Genomic DNA, 17,605 nt, shown 5'->3' on the forward strand with positions numbered 1-17,605 from the left:
TCATCCAGCTCTACACCTTGTTATCTATGTTATAATAGGAGCATGGTTTGGATATTATTGCCTCAAACAATGCTGATTTATTTAAACATTCCTTTAAATTGCCAGTAATTCCTTCAGAACTGCAGTAATCCGATCCTTATCTTCACTTTCTAATTTTGTTTGACTGATGAAATAGTCTTAAACCAGTGAGCAGCATGGTGATTGGTGGAGATCGGGAAGGGGCGGGGATGTCGTAGGATTGGATGGCCTCCTGAGAGTAGTTTTTACGGACAAAAATGTATTTTTCCAGTAATGTTTTCAAAACACTCCAGGAGAGAATAAAACCCTTGGAGCAGCATTCAGTGCTCACATCTGTTGCTGGCAGTCACCATGATCGGGACGATCAGGCTCTTACTGCTCCTCCCCACGCTCATCTTGGCAGGTTGGAATGTTTTGCTTTTTGTGTGCATGTGTTTGTAACGCGGGCGAACAAGTTACTGAAAAGACAATTCGTAGGAAGCTAGAGGAAATTCAACGGGATCTGCGTCATGACAGCGGGGAAATTCCACTTGCACGATAACATTGTCTGCGCTTTCGAGACCTTTATGAAAGTGTTGGGTCCTCTTGAGTCAAATAAGACTGTATAAGGAACGACAGCTCCCTGTCCTGGAATCGGTGCTTGAGTAATTGTTAATTGCAATGGTCCGATCTTCTAAAGTAGCGAACAGTGGCTGTGTAGACATTTAAGAACGGTCTAGAAGAAGTACCGTGCAAATCACGCCTTCCTATCTTTTCCTCACTTTGCTATGTTATCGGACGTGGTCCTGATTGATTTGTCCCTCGCACAAAACTTCAGAGGTTCAGGTCCTACTGGAGAATTTCTGTATGAAATACTGATCCCTCGCTTCACAGTCAGACATTGGGCATTTCTGAAAATCTAGAATTTGAGAAACAGAAGCATTTAAATACAAAGGACTGGTTTAATACTTGTATGTAGTGGCGGGGTTACTGTCGTTGTTTTAAAAACGGCTTCCTTTTATGTTGCATTGAGCTTGTTTTGGAGTTGAGTAAAGTTACTCTGCTGTGCGTGGAAGTGATTACGCCAAGTAACTGGAAGGTTGGAGTTTTCTTACAAGGGTGACTGAGAACTTCCGGTCAACATTAATGTTCAAAACTAAAGCTCCCCCTTGCCCCAGAGGGACAGTTATAGGATGGGAGTAGAATGAAGCTCACTTCAACCCACACTTCCCTCAATCGTTCAGATGATGTCCCCTTCCTATCCAAAGTGGAGAAAAGCAGGAAAGGGGCTTTTAAAACATTTAATTCTCCTCTTATTGTTAATATTATTTCCTTCATGAAGGAATAATTTAAATTGGAGGCAACCCTGACTAATAGCAAATAGAATGTCTTTTGTTGAGCTGTTTTAACTTGACTGAAGGAATGATCTGTGGTTGAAACGAGAAGACCAACAAAGCCTATCGTAACACTGTAGTAATAATTGTGGGGTGACCACCTCTCCTCCTTGAACATGGTTACTGACAGCTGACATACAAACAGCTAAAAGCCCAATCAAAAAAAAAGTTGCTTCTCGAAAGTAACTTGAACTATTTTGTATGTCTCTTCTTTATTAATTGTGATTTCAGTTGGTTTAAAATAAATGCAGGTAAAACTAGGATTACCTAAGCTGATTGTTCCCTTGTCATTATTTTAGCTATATCAATTCTAAGTTTAACATTTGTAGCTGCAGTGATCCACAATTGCTACTGTTTTAATTTTCTGAAGGGCATGTTTAAGTTTATTATTGAATTCATGGTTATTTTGTTGAAATACAGATTTTCCACCCTAGTCTATTATAACTAGTGTTCAGATTCTGAAAGCCATGGCTTGTTTGGTTGTCCTCCAGAATGCTTAATCTTGACCTCCAGTGTTCTGACAGTCTGAAATACAACCCAATGATGAAGAGAGGAGATCAACTGTGAGAGAACACAGACTAATTGGAACGTACATCAATGGGAAAGACAGCAGCTATCCCAACTGTGGCTTACCTTTAATTTTCAGATGAAAGCTGTGCTTTAGTTTCAAACCTTTTAATTTATTTGCTGATTTTTCTTTTGTTTATAATAAGTATGGATTGACAATCAAGAAACAATCACATTTTTCTTGATCATCAGAAGTTACTGCATGAAGACAGGATTGCATATTTACAGTTGGAATTTGTTTTGGATACCTGGCAACAACTGCTGTGACTTCTAACTAGCACGCAAGCTTTCAATGTTGGATACTACATGTAAATCCCTCATTGATGGTTAACGCTATTTCTGTCAACCTTGCTAATCATTTCTGTCATGTTCGTACCAGAAACAGTGGTGTTGTAATGAGTGCTGATGCCTTTGAAGTGGTTATGATTCATGAGTATAAAGTAATTAATTACCTCTTTCATGCCTATTATACATTGCACTAAAGTGGTGGGAAAATATCTTAATCATCTGGAATTTCCTGAAATCCTGCTTGTATATTATTGCAAGCTGTTGAGTTAGATGTTCAGTCAATATCCCTCCGTATACCTGAACTTTAAGTTGAAGCAACAAATCAGTTGTAAAGTTGTACTGTCACTTGGAATTCCAACTTTAACTTTCTGTGGAATCAAAAGTTGTGCCAGAGGACTGAAGGGGTGACCAAATGTGACACCCCACGTCATAACGAAAGGAAACTGGGATGAGTTGGGGAAATTTAGAAGACAGTTACTTTTGTTATTGGCAAAGTGTCAGAGACTGTAATACAGAATGAAATATTATAAACACTTCGTGAAATGTGGATAGTCAAATGTAGAAAAATAGGAGCAGGAGCAGGCAATTCAGCCATTTGAGCCAGCTTTGCCCCTCATTATGATCATGTCTGATCTCTAACCTATTTCTGCTTTCATACCCCCACGCCCCCAATTCTTTGATCCCTTTAGTCCCAAGAGCTATATTCAAGTCCTTCTCGAAATCGTACAATGATTTGGTCTGCACTGCTGTCTGTGGCAGTGAATTCCACAGGTTCACCACTCTCTGTGTGAAGAAATTTCCCATCTTTCCTGGCCATTGGGAATATCCTTTTCCCAGTCCTGTTAGAATTTTGTAGGTTTCTGAGATGACCTCTTATTCTTCTGAATTCCAGCGGATATAATCCTAAACAATTAGACCCAATCCTAATCAATTCAGCCTCTCCTCATATGTCAGTCCTGCTGTCCCAGGAATCCATCTAGTAAACTTCACTCCCTCCATAGCAAGAACATCCATCCTCTGATAAGGAGGCAAAAGATGAACACACTATTTCAGGAGTGGTCTCTGCTCCTGCACTCAAACCCTCTTGCTATGAAGGCCAATGTACCATTTGACTACTTTATCACCTGCTAGATCTGCATGATTACCTTCAGCTGGGTACGATGACACCCAGGTCTCATTGTGCATTCTCCTCTCTGTTTGTAGCCATTCAGATAATAGTGTGCCATCCTGTTTTGGCTACCAACGTGGATAACCTCACATTGATCCATATTAAACTGCATCTGCCAGGCAATTGCCCACCCACTGTTTGTCCAAATCATACTGAAACATTTCACCATCCTCCTCACTGTTCACCCTCCCACCCAGTTTTGTGTCTTTTGCAAATTTGGAGGTACTATGCTTAGTCCCCACATCCAAATAATTTAATTTTTATTGTGAATAGTCACTGCCTGCTATTTGGAAAAAGCCATGTATAAACAATGGGAGAACGGTTCATAATAGTATTATCAGAGATGAGGGATCACAGTTATAAAGAAAAGCTTGAGAAGTTGAAGTTCCTTTTTGGTGGAAGAATGTTAGGAGTTGTGGACAGGAAGAAAGTGTTGATTAGTGAAACTAAGAAGTGTGGTAATTTTGATTACTTTCAGCAAGGATGAATAGATTGCAGAATTATTTACCATAAATCTCGCTTAAAATACAGTCCATACATTTGTTCTTCTTAATGGGATACTTATTTGAAGAAAACAACTATTACAGGGTATTAGGAGTAAACGGAACTATGTGTTAGGCTAATTTGTTCATGGGATACTGATTGGGCTGTTAATGTGCTATAACATACAATGAAGAGGTTCTTGATGAGCAGTAATGCAGACATTCAAAGTTCAGCTTGCCCTGCGCTTATCGTGTCATTCATTAAGTATTGGTATAAAGTGTGGAAGCCTTAGTTTTAATTTAATTGATATTTATAGATACTGTTTCCCTTTCTCATCAGTCGATTCAATGACAACAAGAAAAAATGCTCTTCATAATTTTCTGAAGACTTCTGGACATGTATTGATTAAAAAGTCTCTGCAGCAAAAGTCAAAAAGAATGGACAACATTGAACAATGTGCGAAGCGATGTATGAAATACAAAGGATTTGTTTGCAGGTAATTAGATACCATTTGTTTGGCCAATAATTTGATTCTATTTAGGTGCTTGACATGTTGGGAATACTATGGGATGGAGGCTGTAATGGTGGATAAGGCTACTGCTTGCTTAATAATTGCTGCCACATCAACTTTTACTACTTCCAAACTCCTCACCTCATTCTCTCCTTTCAACTGCACAAGGAACATGAAGCATTTCTGATGGCTGTTCTTGGGAAAAATTAGAGTTATCTACAATTAGAAGCCAAAAGCAAGTTTGTACCCTGTAGTTTCTCCTGTCTAGTGACTAGATCCCTGTTTGTGCTGACTTCAGAAATTGGCATCTTATTCAGTCCAGTGCCATGGGTGGCAACAGTTGCATTATCTGTGGGTCTATTTAAAAAAAAAAATTAAGGAGCATGAATGAGGTTTTTCAAAAATCTCTGTTTTGTGGTGATAATATATTTTAGAGACGAAAAAGAAACTTGCTGCAATGATATGAAGATGTAATGAATTGTCCATTTTTATACTGTATGTGTCTTTCCTTATGCTGCTTTAATTTGGCAAATTTCTAATAATCTAATTCAAAGAGAATCTAGTGAAAAGTAATTTGTAACTTTATGATGAGACTTCATTATTACGTGGTGAAGTGTGCTAAAATGTGTCCTGTTTAGGTCACGTCTTTTTTATGAATAAGTTCACCACATCTACAAGAGGAGAATGAATTAGGAAAAGAATTTGACCTATTGCACTCTTTCCACAAGCCTTTATATCTCTTAGTGTCAAGCCAAGTATTTGAGCTAAATGCACCCTGATTCTTAATGTTTTATCATCAGCTCTTAGGGACAGGGTGTGTTAGAATGTCTAACCTTGTTTGTCTTTATCTTTGTGTTCTACTCACTGTGCTTACTATGCTGAAGTGAGAATGTCAGCGTTCATGCTTTTGACCATTTGACCTGGGCAGTCACTACTTCTGCTCAACCCACAAGCATGACCGTGACCTTCCAGTTGCTTGCCGTTTTAATTTCCCACCTTGTTCTTGTGCTCATATTTCTCTCCTTTGTCTGCTGCGGTGCTCCATTGAGGCTCAGAACAAACTTGAGGAACAGCACCTCCTTTTCTGTTTCATCACATAATTGCCTCTGGACTCAGTAATTGAGTTCAACTTCATATGCTGAACTCTGTCTTCCGTTTTGCTTACTTTAACCAAGTACCAAGCTGCCTCTTGTTTACATACTTCTACTGTTGCACAGAACTATCCTTTATTTTTGCCATTAGTGCTTAATCTAGACCAACGCTTTATAAACTGATCATTGTTATTTAATATCTCCCATCCTCTAACCCAGCACTGACCTTGCCTTTTTGTATCAGCTGACTCTTCCCTTTATCTCATCAGTCAAAATGCCATCACCTCTCCATTTCTGTTCACTTCTGAAGAAGTCATATTGGACTTGAAATGTTAACTCAGCTTCTGTTTTCACTGAGGTTCACAAAATTTTCTGTTTCTATTTAAGCACAATGAGATGCTGCATGTATTTATGTGGATGCATTTCCACATAAGCCCTGCTACCCTTTGCGTGCTCGGCTTCCAACTTCTTGACATTCTGTAGTAAAGAATTGATACTCGTGTACACCAAATGGAAGATGACATGTGAGTTTTGGAATTCTAATCACAAAGAGCAATGATTTCAATGCAGTATTAGTTATAGCAAGAGTTTGAGTGTAGGGATCCAGTGATGCTGTGGAGATTAGAGTTTGGTGTGGTTAAGGATAGAAAGAAATGTGAAAAGATGTGAGCAAAAGTTTTGTGAGGAGTAAGAGAGAAGCTGAGAGAGTTTTGGAGGAATAAGGGAGTTGAGCCAGGAACACTATGGAAGGGGAACCATTGGTCAAATGTTCTTTCTTCCAAAATGTATCACTTCACGCTTCTTCACATTGAGCTTCATCTGCTACATCCCTGCCCACTCCACCAAATTATCAATAGCATTTTGAAGTTCTACACCATCTTGCTCACAGTTTAAAATACTTCCAATTTATGTATCATCCGCAATCTTAAATTTTCCCGTGCACTCCAAAATCTAGATCATTTATATTAGGAAAAACAAGGGTCCCAATAATGAGACCTGGGGAACTCCAAAACAAACCTTCTTCTGGCTTGGAAAAAGTAACCATTGACCATCACTCTCTGTCCCTGTCCCTCAGCCAATTTTATATCCAAGTTACCACTGAACCTTTTTGTTCCTTTAGCTAAAACTTTCTTCATTAGTCTATCATGTGGCATCTGCACCAAATATCTTTTGGAAGTCCATGTACTCCACATCAACATCATTATTCTTCCCAACTCTGTCCATTACCTCTTCAAAGAACTCGAGTGGCTCTGCAATTTCCACACTGTCTCTTTCTTTGGATTCATTTTATCCATTTCCGGTCCATTTGTAAGCATTAAGTGCCAAAAGCTTATTCAGTATATCCTGCTTCTCTATATTGAAATTTCCTAGTGATTGAGTTACCACTCTGTTACCATGACCTGAATAACATTTCCTTTATTAAAGTCAGATGCAAAATATTCATTGAAGACCTGAGACATGCCCCCTGCCTGCATATGTACATCTCCTTTTTTGGTCCCTAACTGGCCCTACTACTGTGTTCCTACTATGTTTCTAGTTTTCCCTTCTTGTAAGCTGCTATTGAAGTTAGGCGCATCCATCGCAGAAGTGGACTACATTTCCAAATCCAAGTTTGATTTTAAAACAACTGAAAATGGATTTATCCCAAAATGTTGTAAAAGGCACTTGGATAAGTTTGAGGCAGTCGAGCAGAGCCAACAAGGTTTTGTCAAAAGGAATTCATACTGAACTAATTCATTGGAGTTCTTTGAAGAAGTAACTTGTTGTTGTTATAGATAGTTGGGGATCCAGTGGTTGTGATGTATTTGGATTTCCAGAAGGCATTGATAAGCTGCCACATCAAAGGTTATTGAGGAAAATAAAAGCTCATGATGTAGGGAGTAACACATTGGCATGGATAGAAGATTGACTGGCTAACAGGAAGCAGAGAGGAGCAATTAGTGGGTCTTTTTCAGGGATGGCAGAATGTCATGAGGGTACCACAGGGTTGGTGCTGGGGCCTCAGCTCTTTACAATTTATATAAATGATTTGGATCAAGGGACAGAAGGTATTATACTAAAGTTGCTGATGACACAATGATAGGTATGAAGCTGAATTATGAAGAGGAATAAGGAGCCAACGAAGGGATGTAGATAGGTTCAGTGACTGGGCAAATGGAGTACAATATGGGAAAGTGTAAAATTGTCCACGTTAGCAGAAAGAATAAAAAAAGAAGCATAGTATTAAATGGTGAGAGGATGCAGAAAGATTTGGGTGCTCTCGTGCATGTATCACAAAAGGTTAGTACGCAGCAAGTAATCAGGAAAGCTAATAAGAATGTAATCTTTTATTCTGAGGAGAATTGAATGCAAGAGGTAGGGAAGTTAACCTTCAGTTATATAGGGCATTGGTGAGACTGCATCTCGTGTTGTGTACAGTACTGATCATTGAACTTACAGAAGGATGTTAATGAATTGGAAGTTGTTCAGAAAGGTTTACTAAACTAATACCTGGAATGAGCAGATAACCTGACTAGCCTTTCATCAGAAGGCTATATTTGTATCTTCTGGAGTTTAGAAGAGACAGAGGCGATTTGATCAAAACATACAAGATCTTGAGGCAACTTGACTGGGTGGACACTGAAAGGATGTTCCCTCTTGTGGGAAGATCTAGGACTAGGGCCAGTTGTTTTAAATGGGTGCCACATTATTTTTAAACAGAGATGAGGAAACATTTTTTTCAGGGTTGAGAGTCTTTGAAATCCCTTCCTAAAAAGACATTGGATGCTCTTCAAATATTTTTAAGGCAGATTTGAATAGATGCTTGATTACTAAGGTGATGGAAGGTAATTGGGGATATGCAGGATTGTAGAGTTGAGATTAAAATTAATCTTATTGAGTGGTGGAGCAGGCTCGGAGGATGGAGTGGCCGACATTTGTTCCTTGTTCATATGTTTGTAGTACAGTAGTTAATGTCTTCACAAATTTTCAGAAAAATACATTCAAAATGTTGTCTGTGTGTGTATTTGTGTTTTAAAAGTCAGTCTTTCAGAAAAGGCAGAGGTCAGTCTGCTTGTCAAGTCCACACTGGCTCTCTTTAGTATGATCCAAATCAGACTCATACCCCAAAAAAAAATTAGTGTCTAAAGTTTCTTTGAAGACCCACAAAGGAATGCAATGAATATCAACTCCCAATGGTGATTGTTTCATTCTGGAGGAAGTCCAGTTTTGTAGGTGGGGCTGTACATTGTGGAATATTTTTAAAAACTAGTGCAAAGGATTGCAGAAGCTAAAACTCCAGGTGAATGTAAATTGGATGATTTTGCAATCTTTCACAATAGTTTCACGAGTTTTTTTTTTTCGGTAAACTATGTCACTCCCAACCAAGCTTGACCGAATTGGCACCACATCCACAAACATCCATTCCCTCCATCACTGACCCTCAGTAGTGGCAGTGTGTACTCTCTCCAAAATGCACTGCAGAATTTTGCCGAAAATTACTTAGATAGCACTTTCCAAACCCATGACCACGTCTATCTCAAAGGAGAAGGGCTGCAGTTACATTGGAATGCCACCACCTTCAAGTCCCCCTCCGAGCCACGCTTCATCCTGACTTGGAAATATATAATTGTTCCATCAGGGTTTTTCGGCCAAAATCTTGAAAATCCCTCCCTACCAACATTGTGGGTCCAACTGCAGTGGTTCAAGAAGGCAGCTCACCTCCAAGTTCTCAAGGGCAACTAAGGATGGGCAACAAATGCCAACCCACTTGGCAATGCCCATATCCCATTAGTGAATAAAAATAAAATCAATTCTTTATTCTAGCATCTTTTGTTACTGTGTGTTTATTAACCTGTTCATCCTGAATCTGTTTTAAGAGAGATTTATTATTTTGTGCAGCTATAAAACATAGGAGCATAGGTGCTTAACTTATTACAGATGTTCATATTTCTGAATGAAACTTGTCTGGTACAGTTTTACCCAAAGCATTCAGCCTGACTTGTGCTTGCTTTCTCCCCAGGGCCTTTTATTTTGGTAAAAGTGAGAAGCGGTGTCATTGGCTGTCGTTTAACAGCAAAACGAAAGGGGTGAAAGGAAAACCGGACAAAGCATTTGATCTTTATGAGAGAAAAGGTAATGCCTTAAAAAATTGCATAAATTTCCAATGTGCTAATTTGAATGTTGTTGGCATTTCTGGTTCAGCTGCATTTTGAAAGGAGGTTAAACATACCTAGAATTTCCGCCTCTGGCGTGCTGTCCTGTTTACAGATCCCTCTGTGTGGATATGTGAATTTAGACTTTGGTACATTATCTCAGCATGTAACAACGCTTGGAAGTAGCTAATTATTGGCATATCAAGTCTTGTTGCATCTTAGGAATCATTCCAAGCAACCTCTTGTAGACTAACAGTTTTCAGTGGATTTGAAGTCCATTATCTTTCAGTTTTAAGTTTTAAAATTGTTTGCAGATCTTGAGCAGTATTTGGCTTCGGATAACTCCCATGGAACAGAATTATTTGTGGCCAATCTTCTAACTTGTTATTTGCAAAGCAATGGGTATGGGGAATAGAACAAGTTGAATTTAAACGGAAGGAATAGAAGTGGATGTCGTAATAGATTTCTTTGTTTATACACTTATGGGATGTAGACATTACAGGCTGAGCCAGCATTTATTGGCCATCCCTAGGTACCCTTGAGAAGCTGATGATGAGCTGCCTTCTTGCGCTGCTACAGTCCATTTGGCGTAGTTAGGGAGGGAAGTCCAGGATTTTTGTTGCAGTGACTCTGAAGGAACGATGATATATTTTCAAGTCAGGGCGGTGGAGAGGAATTTGCAGGTGGTGGTACTCCTTACATCTGCTGCCCTTATCCTTCTAGTTAGAAGTGTTTGTGGGTTTGGAAGGTTCTGTTAAAGAGTCTTGGTGAGTTGTTATCGTACAGCTTGTAGCTGGGGCACACTGCTGCTTCTGTGACAGTGGTGGAAGGAGGGAACGTTCGTGAATAAAAATTCATAACTAAACAGGCATGGATTAACAGTGACACCCCATTCCTAAGCAGAACACAAGGGAAGAGATATGTATCCAGAGCAATCGAGCATCATGCCCTTTTGTTGTAAGCTTGCTAAAGTGGTGATGAAGATAGCCCTTTGTACCACTTCGCAATTTTATCCTTACACAAATGTACTACCTGTGCCAGCTTTCAGGCCACTTCAGTTAGACCATTTCCAGCCCAATGCTTGACAGTAGCTGCTGTCTCTGCAACACATGGCATGGATTTCATATATAACTCTCTCTGCAAGATGCCGTTAGTCAGGTCAGTCAATCTTGGCCAGTAAATGTATTGAATTTTGGCACCAGTACACAATTGAGGCAAGCTGCCTGTAAATCAGCCAGACTTGCTGCTTCAATGCAATGACATTGAAAGTAGCAACAGGCAAAAAACAACAGCTCTTTAAATCACTCAATGCCGAAGAGCTATCCTAGAAATCCTGCAGACTTAATGTCCTGTAGTCTCAGTGTTTAGGAAATGGTAGATGGTGTATGTGTTCCCCATCCCAAATGTTTCAAAGCCATTGCACTCCTCTCAAGAAAATGAACCACAGCGTAAATTGAGTCGATTTCTGTTGGATGAAATTCTCATTTTATTTTCCATGATCTGTGAGAACCTAAAGAGAACTTATTCACTGTATTGGAAAGTTATTTGCTTTCATGCTTATTGCATCAATGGAAGCCTTTTACTAGACAGGGGACTAAACTTAACAAACCATCTCTTCTGCAGATTACATTAGAGAATGTATTATTGGAAAAGGTAAAAACTACAGGGGTACAAAGTCAGTGACAGAAAGTGGTCACACCTGTCAACACTGGAATTCAACAATCCCACATGACCACAGGTAACATTTTTTGTTTAATGTTCGTTCGTGGAATGTGAGGGTTGCTGATTTAAGCTACCACTTATTGCCTTGATGATATTATCCCTTCCAAGTGAACTGTCTGTCTGTGCAATCTTACTGATGAAGATGTTCTTTAGCCGTGCCACAGTAGCTTTACTGTCTGAATCCAATACCAACAGGTTTTGTTAATCTGTTGGACTTGCAGACTTTTTTTAAACATAAGGACTTTAAAACTTAGCTGGCTGACTGATCCATTTGTCCTAAAATGTAGGGATTTCTGAACTTCAATGAAGTTTAATTTGGCCGCCGCCATTGGACCATTAAAGGATTGCCATGGAGAAAAATACAGCTATTATTAACTAAGCTGTAAGATTGCAAAATGCTAAAACACACACTTTTTGTGATGCTTATTGTGTGGCACACATTATCTTTGGGAAAACTAGATTTCACAGTTTTCAGGTATTCTGGATGAACCCTCCTTTGGAGAAAAATGTGTATCACATTAGTCCTTGAACAAAATTTCAGTTCTTCTTTGCAAATGATATTTATGTTGGGTGTAGTTAAGGCAATCCCCTGACGGAGAAATCTGTTGTGAGTTCAGAATCTGCTCATTCTGAATCACTCGTAGCGGAGTATACTCTTTCTTCGAAGAACAATTCCCTTATAAAGCCTTTTTCCATGGTGTTTCTGAGGAAGTGCAAATAATCTGCAAGCAAATTTTGACTTCTCCACCGTAGATTCTTGTGTCAGCCATCCGAATGGAGCATCGTTTTATGACCAGACCCTTAATTGTAGGAAAGCATCCACTTTAGATCATTTCTAAAATGGATTATGAGAGCATGTAATAAATTTCTCCATCCATTGAAAGCACTAATTTTGTTCCTTTTTTAAAAATTAATTCTTTTTTTTTACATGATTCAAAAGTTAAACACAAAGCCATTTTCCAACTTTCACTGGGAGTTCAATTCTTTTTTATTCAAATATCACAACTAGAATTTGAAATCTAGAATTGTGAATCAACTGGTTTACGCTTAAGTGGATCAATGATTGTCATCTTTGTACATTGCTAGGGAAAGCAGTTAACTGTCTGAATCTCTGAAGAGTTGGAACTCACTCCTCACTTATGACATCCTCATTTTTTTTTCACTTTAATAGCCGAGTTGAAGGGGACGTCTGCTTCCTTAATTTATCCTTTTTAGTCCCATGGTGACGATTCAGTTACTGAAACAGTTCTATTTATCACTTATAAGACATAGTCCAAGTATATACCACGAATAATAACACAAATGTTCAGGTCAGGTGACTTTTTTTTCAGAAAAAAGGCCAGTATTAAAGTTCACCAAAGAAAATTGAACAATAGACAATGTGAATATTATGCAATACTTAAGGACCAAATAATGCAGTGATGATAAAACATCAGTAAGCAAACATGAAACACGTTTTTTTTAAAAAAACTTCATCTACTGATGTATGTTTAACAAAAGTCAACACTAATTTCCTTTTGAGAAATGTTTCTGTCTTTTAAATTGAAGAATATCCATTTTGTGATACAATATTCATGTATCAAGTGTTGGTATCAGTTGTCTTTTTGGCTGACTTATTACTTGGGTCAAGTGCAGGTTAAAGCTCACTAAGTGATCTTAACTTTGACTCCAGAAGCATGAGAATATATTCAGGGATGGCATTTTCTTTTTCATTTGCAGCAGTAAACCGTTTTGACAATTTTTGGATGGAGTTTTAATTGTCATGGCAGTTGGGCCTAATAGTGTATTTTGTGCTGTTAACTGTGTTTGTGGAATCAAATTGAAACTATTTTAACTTAATTTTAGACGTTTAAGAACTCTTACAGAAGGCGTAGCATTTTATTCTGTGTCTGAACTACATTTAAAACACAGTTCCCAGGGGTAAGAAGACATAGTATTGGAGATTGATCAAATCCAGCTGATTCTTCTTCTGTTTGATTACACAACTTAAACGAATAGATTTCATAATTTTTAGACAGAGTGCACGTTTCATACGCCTTTAACTTGAGACGACTTCTGTCTATCTGTCTAGGTTTTTGCCTTCAAACAATCACAATAAAAACCTAAGAGAGAATTACTGCAGGAATCCAACAGGTGATGACGGAGGTCCGTGGTGTTTCACTATGCATCCAAGGATTCGGCTGGAGAGCTGTGCTATTCCACAATGTTCAGAAGGTGACATATTCTTTGAATACACAAAGAATTTGAATCTCTGTTTGCAAAATTGTGAAGTATAGTTCACAAGACCTGATTCACAAGATGATTGGTCTGGATTGTGGTCAGTCTGAGAACATGGAAAAGCTTTTCTTGGTGTGCGTTTGACCCGGATGATGTGAATCATTTGTGAAATGGTCAACTTGTTCTTCTTTTTGTTCCAATTCATCACCCACCCCACTTCAAAAAAATTGTGCAGTGTTTCGCTTTAAGCAAACTTTGACCAAAATATTTCATTTTTGTTGCTTTGAAATGTAGTTGAATGCATGACATGTAATGGAGAAACCTACCGGGGACCCATGGACCACACAGAATCTGGAAAGGAATGTCAGCGCTGGGACCTTCAGATGCCTCACAAACACAGATTTAATCCCGAACGGTGAGAGAGGCTGAAATGCAGGGGAGGGGTGTGTATTTAGAGGGTGACCAGCAAGATGAAGCGACCAAATTTGTTCTGAATAACTTTGATCTTTTAAAAGATGGTGCTTTCAAAAGACATGCTCAATATTGGCACAAAGAATTGAATCATCATTTTCAAATTCACATGAAAGGAATAAATACATTAGTGGTTTCAACATGAATTCGCTGCACTAGGCGAGGAGCAATATGGAATATGTTCTGACGGTCTCCCTTGTGACTGCAGAACCACACAAAAAGCTGCCTTGAATTGCCACAAAAAACAAAAACCAAATTGGCAATCTTGCTCAAAGCACATGAAGGGTGCTTGATGTGAGCAATGGAAATTTAAGATATAACAGTCTGACAGTATGCAAACGTGTCCAATATTTTGACTAAGAAGACGAGTACCAAGACATTGTGTTTTCAGGAAGCAGAAGATATAGCCCTTGTGGCTATAGGGATCAGGAGATATGAGGGGAGGATGGGATTAGGGTTATGAGCTCAATGATCAACCATAATGATAATGAATGGTGGAGAAGGCTTGAAGGGTCAACTGGCCTACTCTTACATCTGTTTTCTATGTTTCTGATTACTTGCATTATTACCTGAAATGGGAAAGTTGCTTTTCGCTGCCACAAGTATTCTTCTTGCAGTAAACCAAACTTGTCTGGCATGTAAATATTTGCAAAGTTTCCTCTTGTTTGTTAACTTTTCTTTGTAGCACATTCTGTTCCATTTCGTGAAATGTTTGAAACATGATGGATTTTGTGAGCATATTTCTTCAAAAAAAAAATGACCTGATTATCTCGGCTTAAAAATGGCATTGAAACTACTTAACACTTTTAGAATGATGAGCCGTTGCAAGGCCTGTGATTTTTTTTTTCTTTGTTTTAATTTTGTAGATTTCCAGATAAAGGGCTTGATGATAATTATTGCCGTAATCCTAATGGCCGCACTAAGCCTTGGTGCTACACACTTGACCCCCATACCCCTTGGGAATATTGTGACATTAAAGAATGTGGTAAGTAACTATTTATTTATTTTGTGGCTTAACTAAAACACCTAAGGGGCTTTCTGCATCAGCAATAAACTACACTGAAGCTTATTGTCATTACAAATGACTTCCTTAGTTAACACGTGCTGTCAATCCTAAAAAATAGAAGAATGATTCATATTTTCCTTTAAGTGGAATCACTAGCTGGAATAAAACTTATTGACTGCTGCAAAGCTTCATACACTGGATTGTTAACATTTGATTACAAGGGCAATGATATGACTAATAAATCTTATTTATAAGATCCCTCTTCCATGTCCAGATTGGCTCAGATACGATATGACCTGATCAGCACCAAAATGACTCAGAAGCTGTTATTTTTTTTTGGAGTTCCACTAATCACTTGGGGAAATTTTCAAAAGTAGAAAGTACCTTTTGGGCTTTACTACTTGCCTTTTCCTCAATGCTTTTCTTTATCCACTTTTATGCAATTAATTGTTTTAGGATGTTTAATGAAATATGTCTCATCCTATTCTTTTGGTGAATATTTGGGGTGGCACGGTGGCTCAGTGGTTAGCACTGCTGCCTCACAGCACCAGGGACCCGGGTTCGATTCCAGCCTTGGCTGACTGTCTGTGTGGAGTTTGCACGTTCTCCACGTGTCTGCGTGGGTTTCCTCCGGGTGCTCCGGTTTCCTCCCACAGTCCAAAGATGTGCAGGTTAGGTGGATTGGCCATGCTAAATTGCCCGTAGCGCTCAGGGATGTGTAGATTAGGTGGATTATATGGGGATTGATCTGGGTGGGATGCTCCGAGGGTTGGTGTGGACTTGTTGAGCCCAAGGGCCTGTTTCCACACTGTAGGGATTCTATGAACAAGAGAAGTTGTTGTTAATTTATGATTGCTAATTTGGAAGGTATACAGATTGGATGTTTGGGCCTATTGCATATACTTCAACATTTGTGGGAGGGAGCTGGCTGTTCCTGAAGAAGGTGGATTATGAAAGTTGCATTTTGACGCTGGATTTGTGCTATAATATGTTCTAATGTCAATAAGATATTTATTTTGTAAGGAGTCCTCTACTGTTTAACCAATTATCACTGTTTCAGTTCATAACTGTGATCATGATTTGGAGGTGACTACAGAATGCTTCAAAGACCTTGGGGAGAGTTATAGGGGAACTATGAACACCACACCTTCAGGAATCCCTTGCCAACGCTGGGATGTTCAGTATCCTCACCATCATAACTTCACCCCTGAGAACTATAAATGCAAGTGAGTAATCTTGCTGTTGTTGAGGTTATAAACTTTGTGTATGGTTGACCTTTTTTTATATGACTTTCTAATTTTTTCCAGATGTTCTGTCTTTTTAAACGCTTGAAACGGTAGTGTGATCTATTGCTTTGAGCAGAATATAACAGAATTTTCAGCTGCTAAACAGGCCATTTGGCTGAACTAGTCTATACTGGTGTATATACTCAGCACTGTGTATCCTATTCTAATTCTTCTCACCATATCAACATATTCTTCAATTTCGATCTTCCTCATGTTGGTGTAGCTTTCTCTGAAATGCAAAGATGGTTAAGAATTTACTCTTTGATGGTGGATGTTGGGTATACTGAGTTTTACTAATGGCAATAAAATGAATTTAAAAAACTGGGACAATGCAGTTCCTAACCTTAAATTCTGCTGTCTTGTCACCCAAATGCAATTCAAATACTGTAATTACTTCTCTGTCGAATATACTATCGTAGTTCAGAGGCAATAAAGCTGAAGAACTGGAGGCTTTGGAGGCGCAAAGAGAAATTGTATAGTAAATTTCGATAAGGAAAGCAAAAGTTGTGATGGGGTCAATTTTCCATTCTCTGTGCATGAAGTAGACTTGACAGACAAGTACCTTTTGATGCTGTTTATTTGGGGGCAAAGAAAACTACAAACACATTTCATCTGTCAGTCAGGTACAGAAAATGTGTTGCTATTGTTTCATCTTTCTTAAAATCCGTGGATTTTTTTTATATTGGAGAACATCGCTGTAAAAATATGAACTCGGCTTTTCAAGACAATGAAGGATGTCTAGATGTAATTATAAACTTACTACACAGTTTAAAAACTCAGGTACCTCTCGCTTAAAGTTCAATTTTTATACTAACACCAACTCACCTAGAAATTTGAAGCCCTTCACAATTCATTCATTAACATTTGCTCTCTGGAGGACATCAGTGCACATCAAAATGAAAATAAAATCACTGATTGTCTGGGTTACATTGCATATCTGCAAACAATCCAGGATACTGTTGTCATGACTAACCAGGAAAGCACACTGGAAATCAAACCTTGTTATTCCTTGAGTCATCACAAAAGTTAGTTTTAAAAAGAAGTGTGCGAAATCCACAAAATTACCTGATTTTTTTAGATCCAGATTGATAGGAAAGAAGAATCATGTTTCTGTTCTTAAGAAATATATTTATTACAGGCCATTAGATTCTAGCCACAAGTAATTGAATCAAATTCAGTGAACTCTACAAATGAAAACTTGCAACCCCTTATGAACTCAACCTTACACACACACACACACACACACACACACACACACACACACACACACA

At 38.6% G+C, this 17,605-nt stretch overlaps 1 protein-coding gene across 2 annotated transcripts in view; it reads left to right on the forward strand.

The window, feature by feature from the left end:
* The first annotated feature begins 262 nt into the window (after positions 1 to 262).
* LOC109921451 (hepatocyte growth factor) overlaps positions 263 to 17,605 on the forward strand; it is a 48,531-nt gene continuing 31,188 nt past the window's right edge. The window contains exons 1-8 of one of the 2 annotated variants that reach the window (XM_048610491.1): positions 263 to 421; positions 4,237 to 4,393; positions 9,500 to 9,612; positions 11,256 to 11,370; positions 13,426 to 13,568; positions 13,866 to 13,986; positions 14,909 to 15,027; positions 16,109 to 16,274. In XM_048610491.1, the coding sequence (XP_048466448.1) occupies positions 370 to 421; positions 4,237 to 4,393; positions 9,500 to 9,612; positions 11,256 to 11,370; positions 13,426 to 13,568; positions 13,866 to 13,986; positions 14,909 to 15,027; positions 16,109 to 16,274 (986 nt within the window). In that variant the 5' untranslated portion in view covers positions 263 to 369. The remainder of the gene's footprint in view (positions 422 to 4,236; positions 4,394 to 9,499; positions 9,613 to 11,255; positions 11,371 to 13,425; positions 13,569 to 13,865; positions 13,987 to 14,908; positions 15,028 to 16,108; positions 16,275 to 17,605) is intronic. The other variant, XM_048610490.1, reaches the window with a different exon arrangement.

Source organism: Rhincodon typus, chromosome 22 (genome assembly GCF_021869965.1).
Source record: "Rhincodon typus isolate 14 chromosome 22, sRhiTyp1.1, whole genome shotgun sequence".
In the NCBI taxonomy this organism is placed as follows: Eukaryota; Metazoa; Chordata; class Chondrichthyes; order Orectolobiformes; family Rhincodontidae; genus Rhincodon; species Rhincodon typus.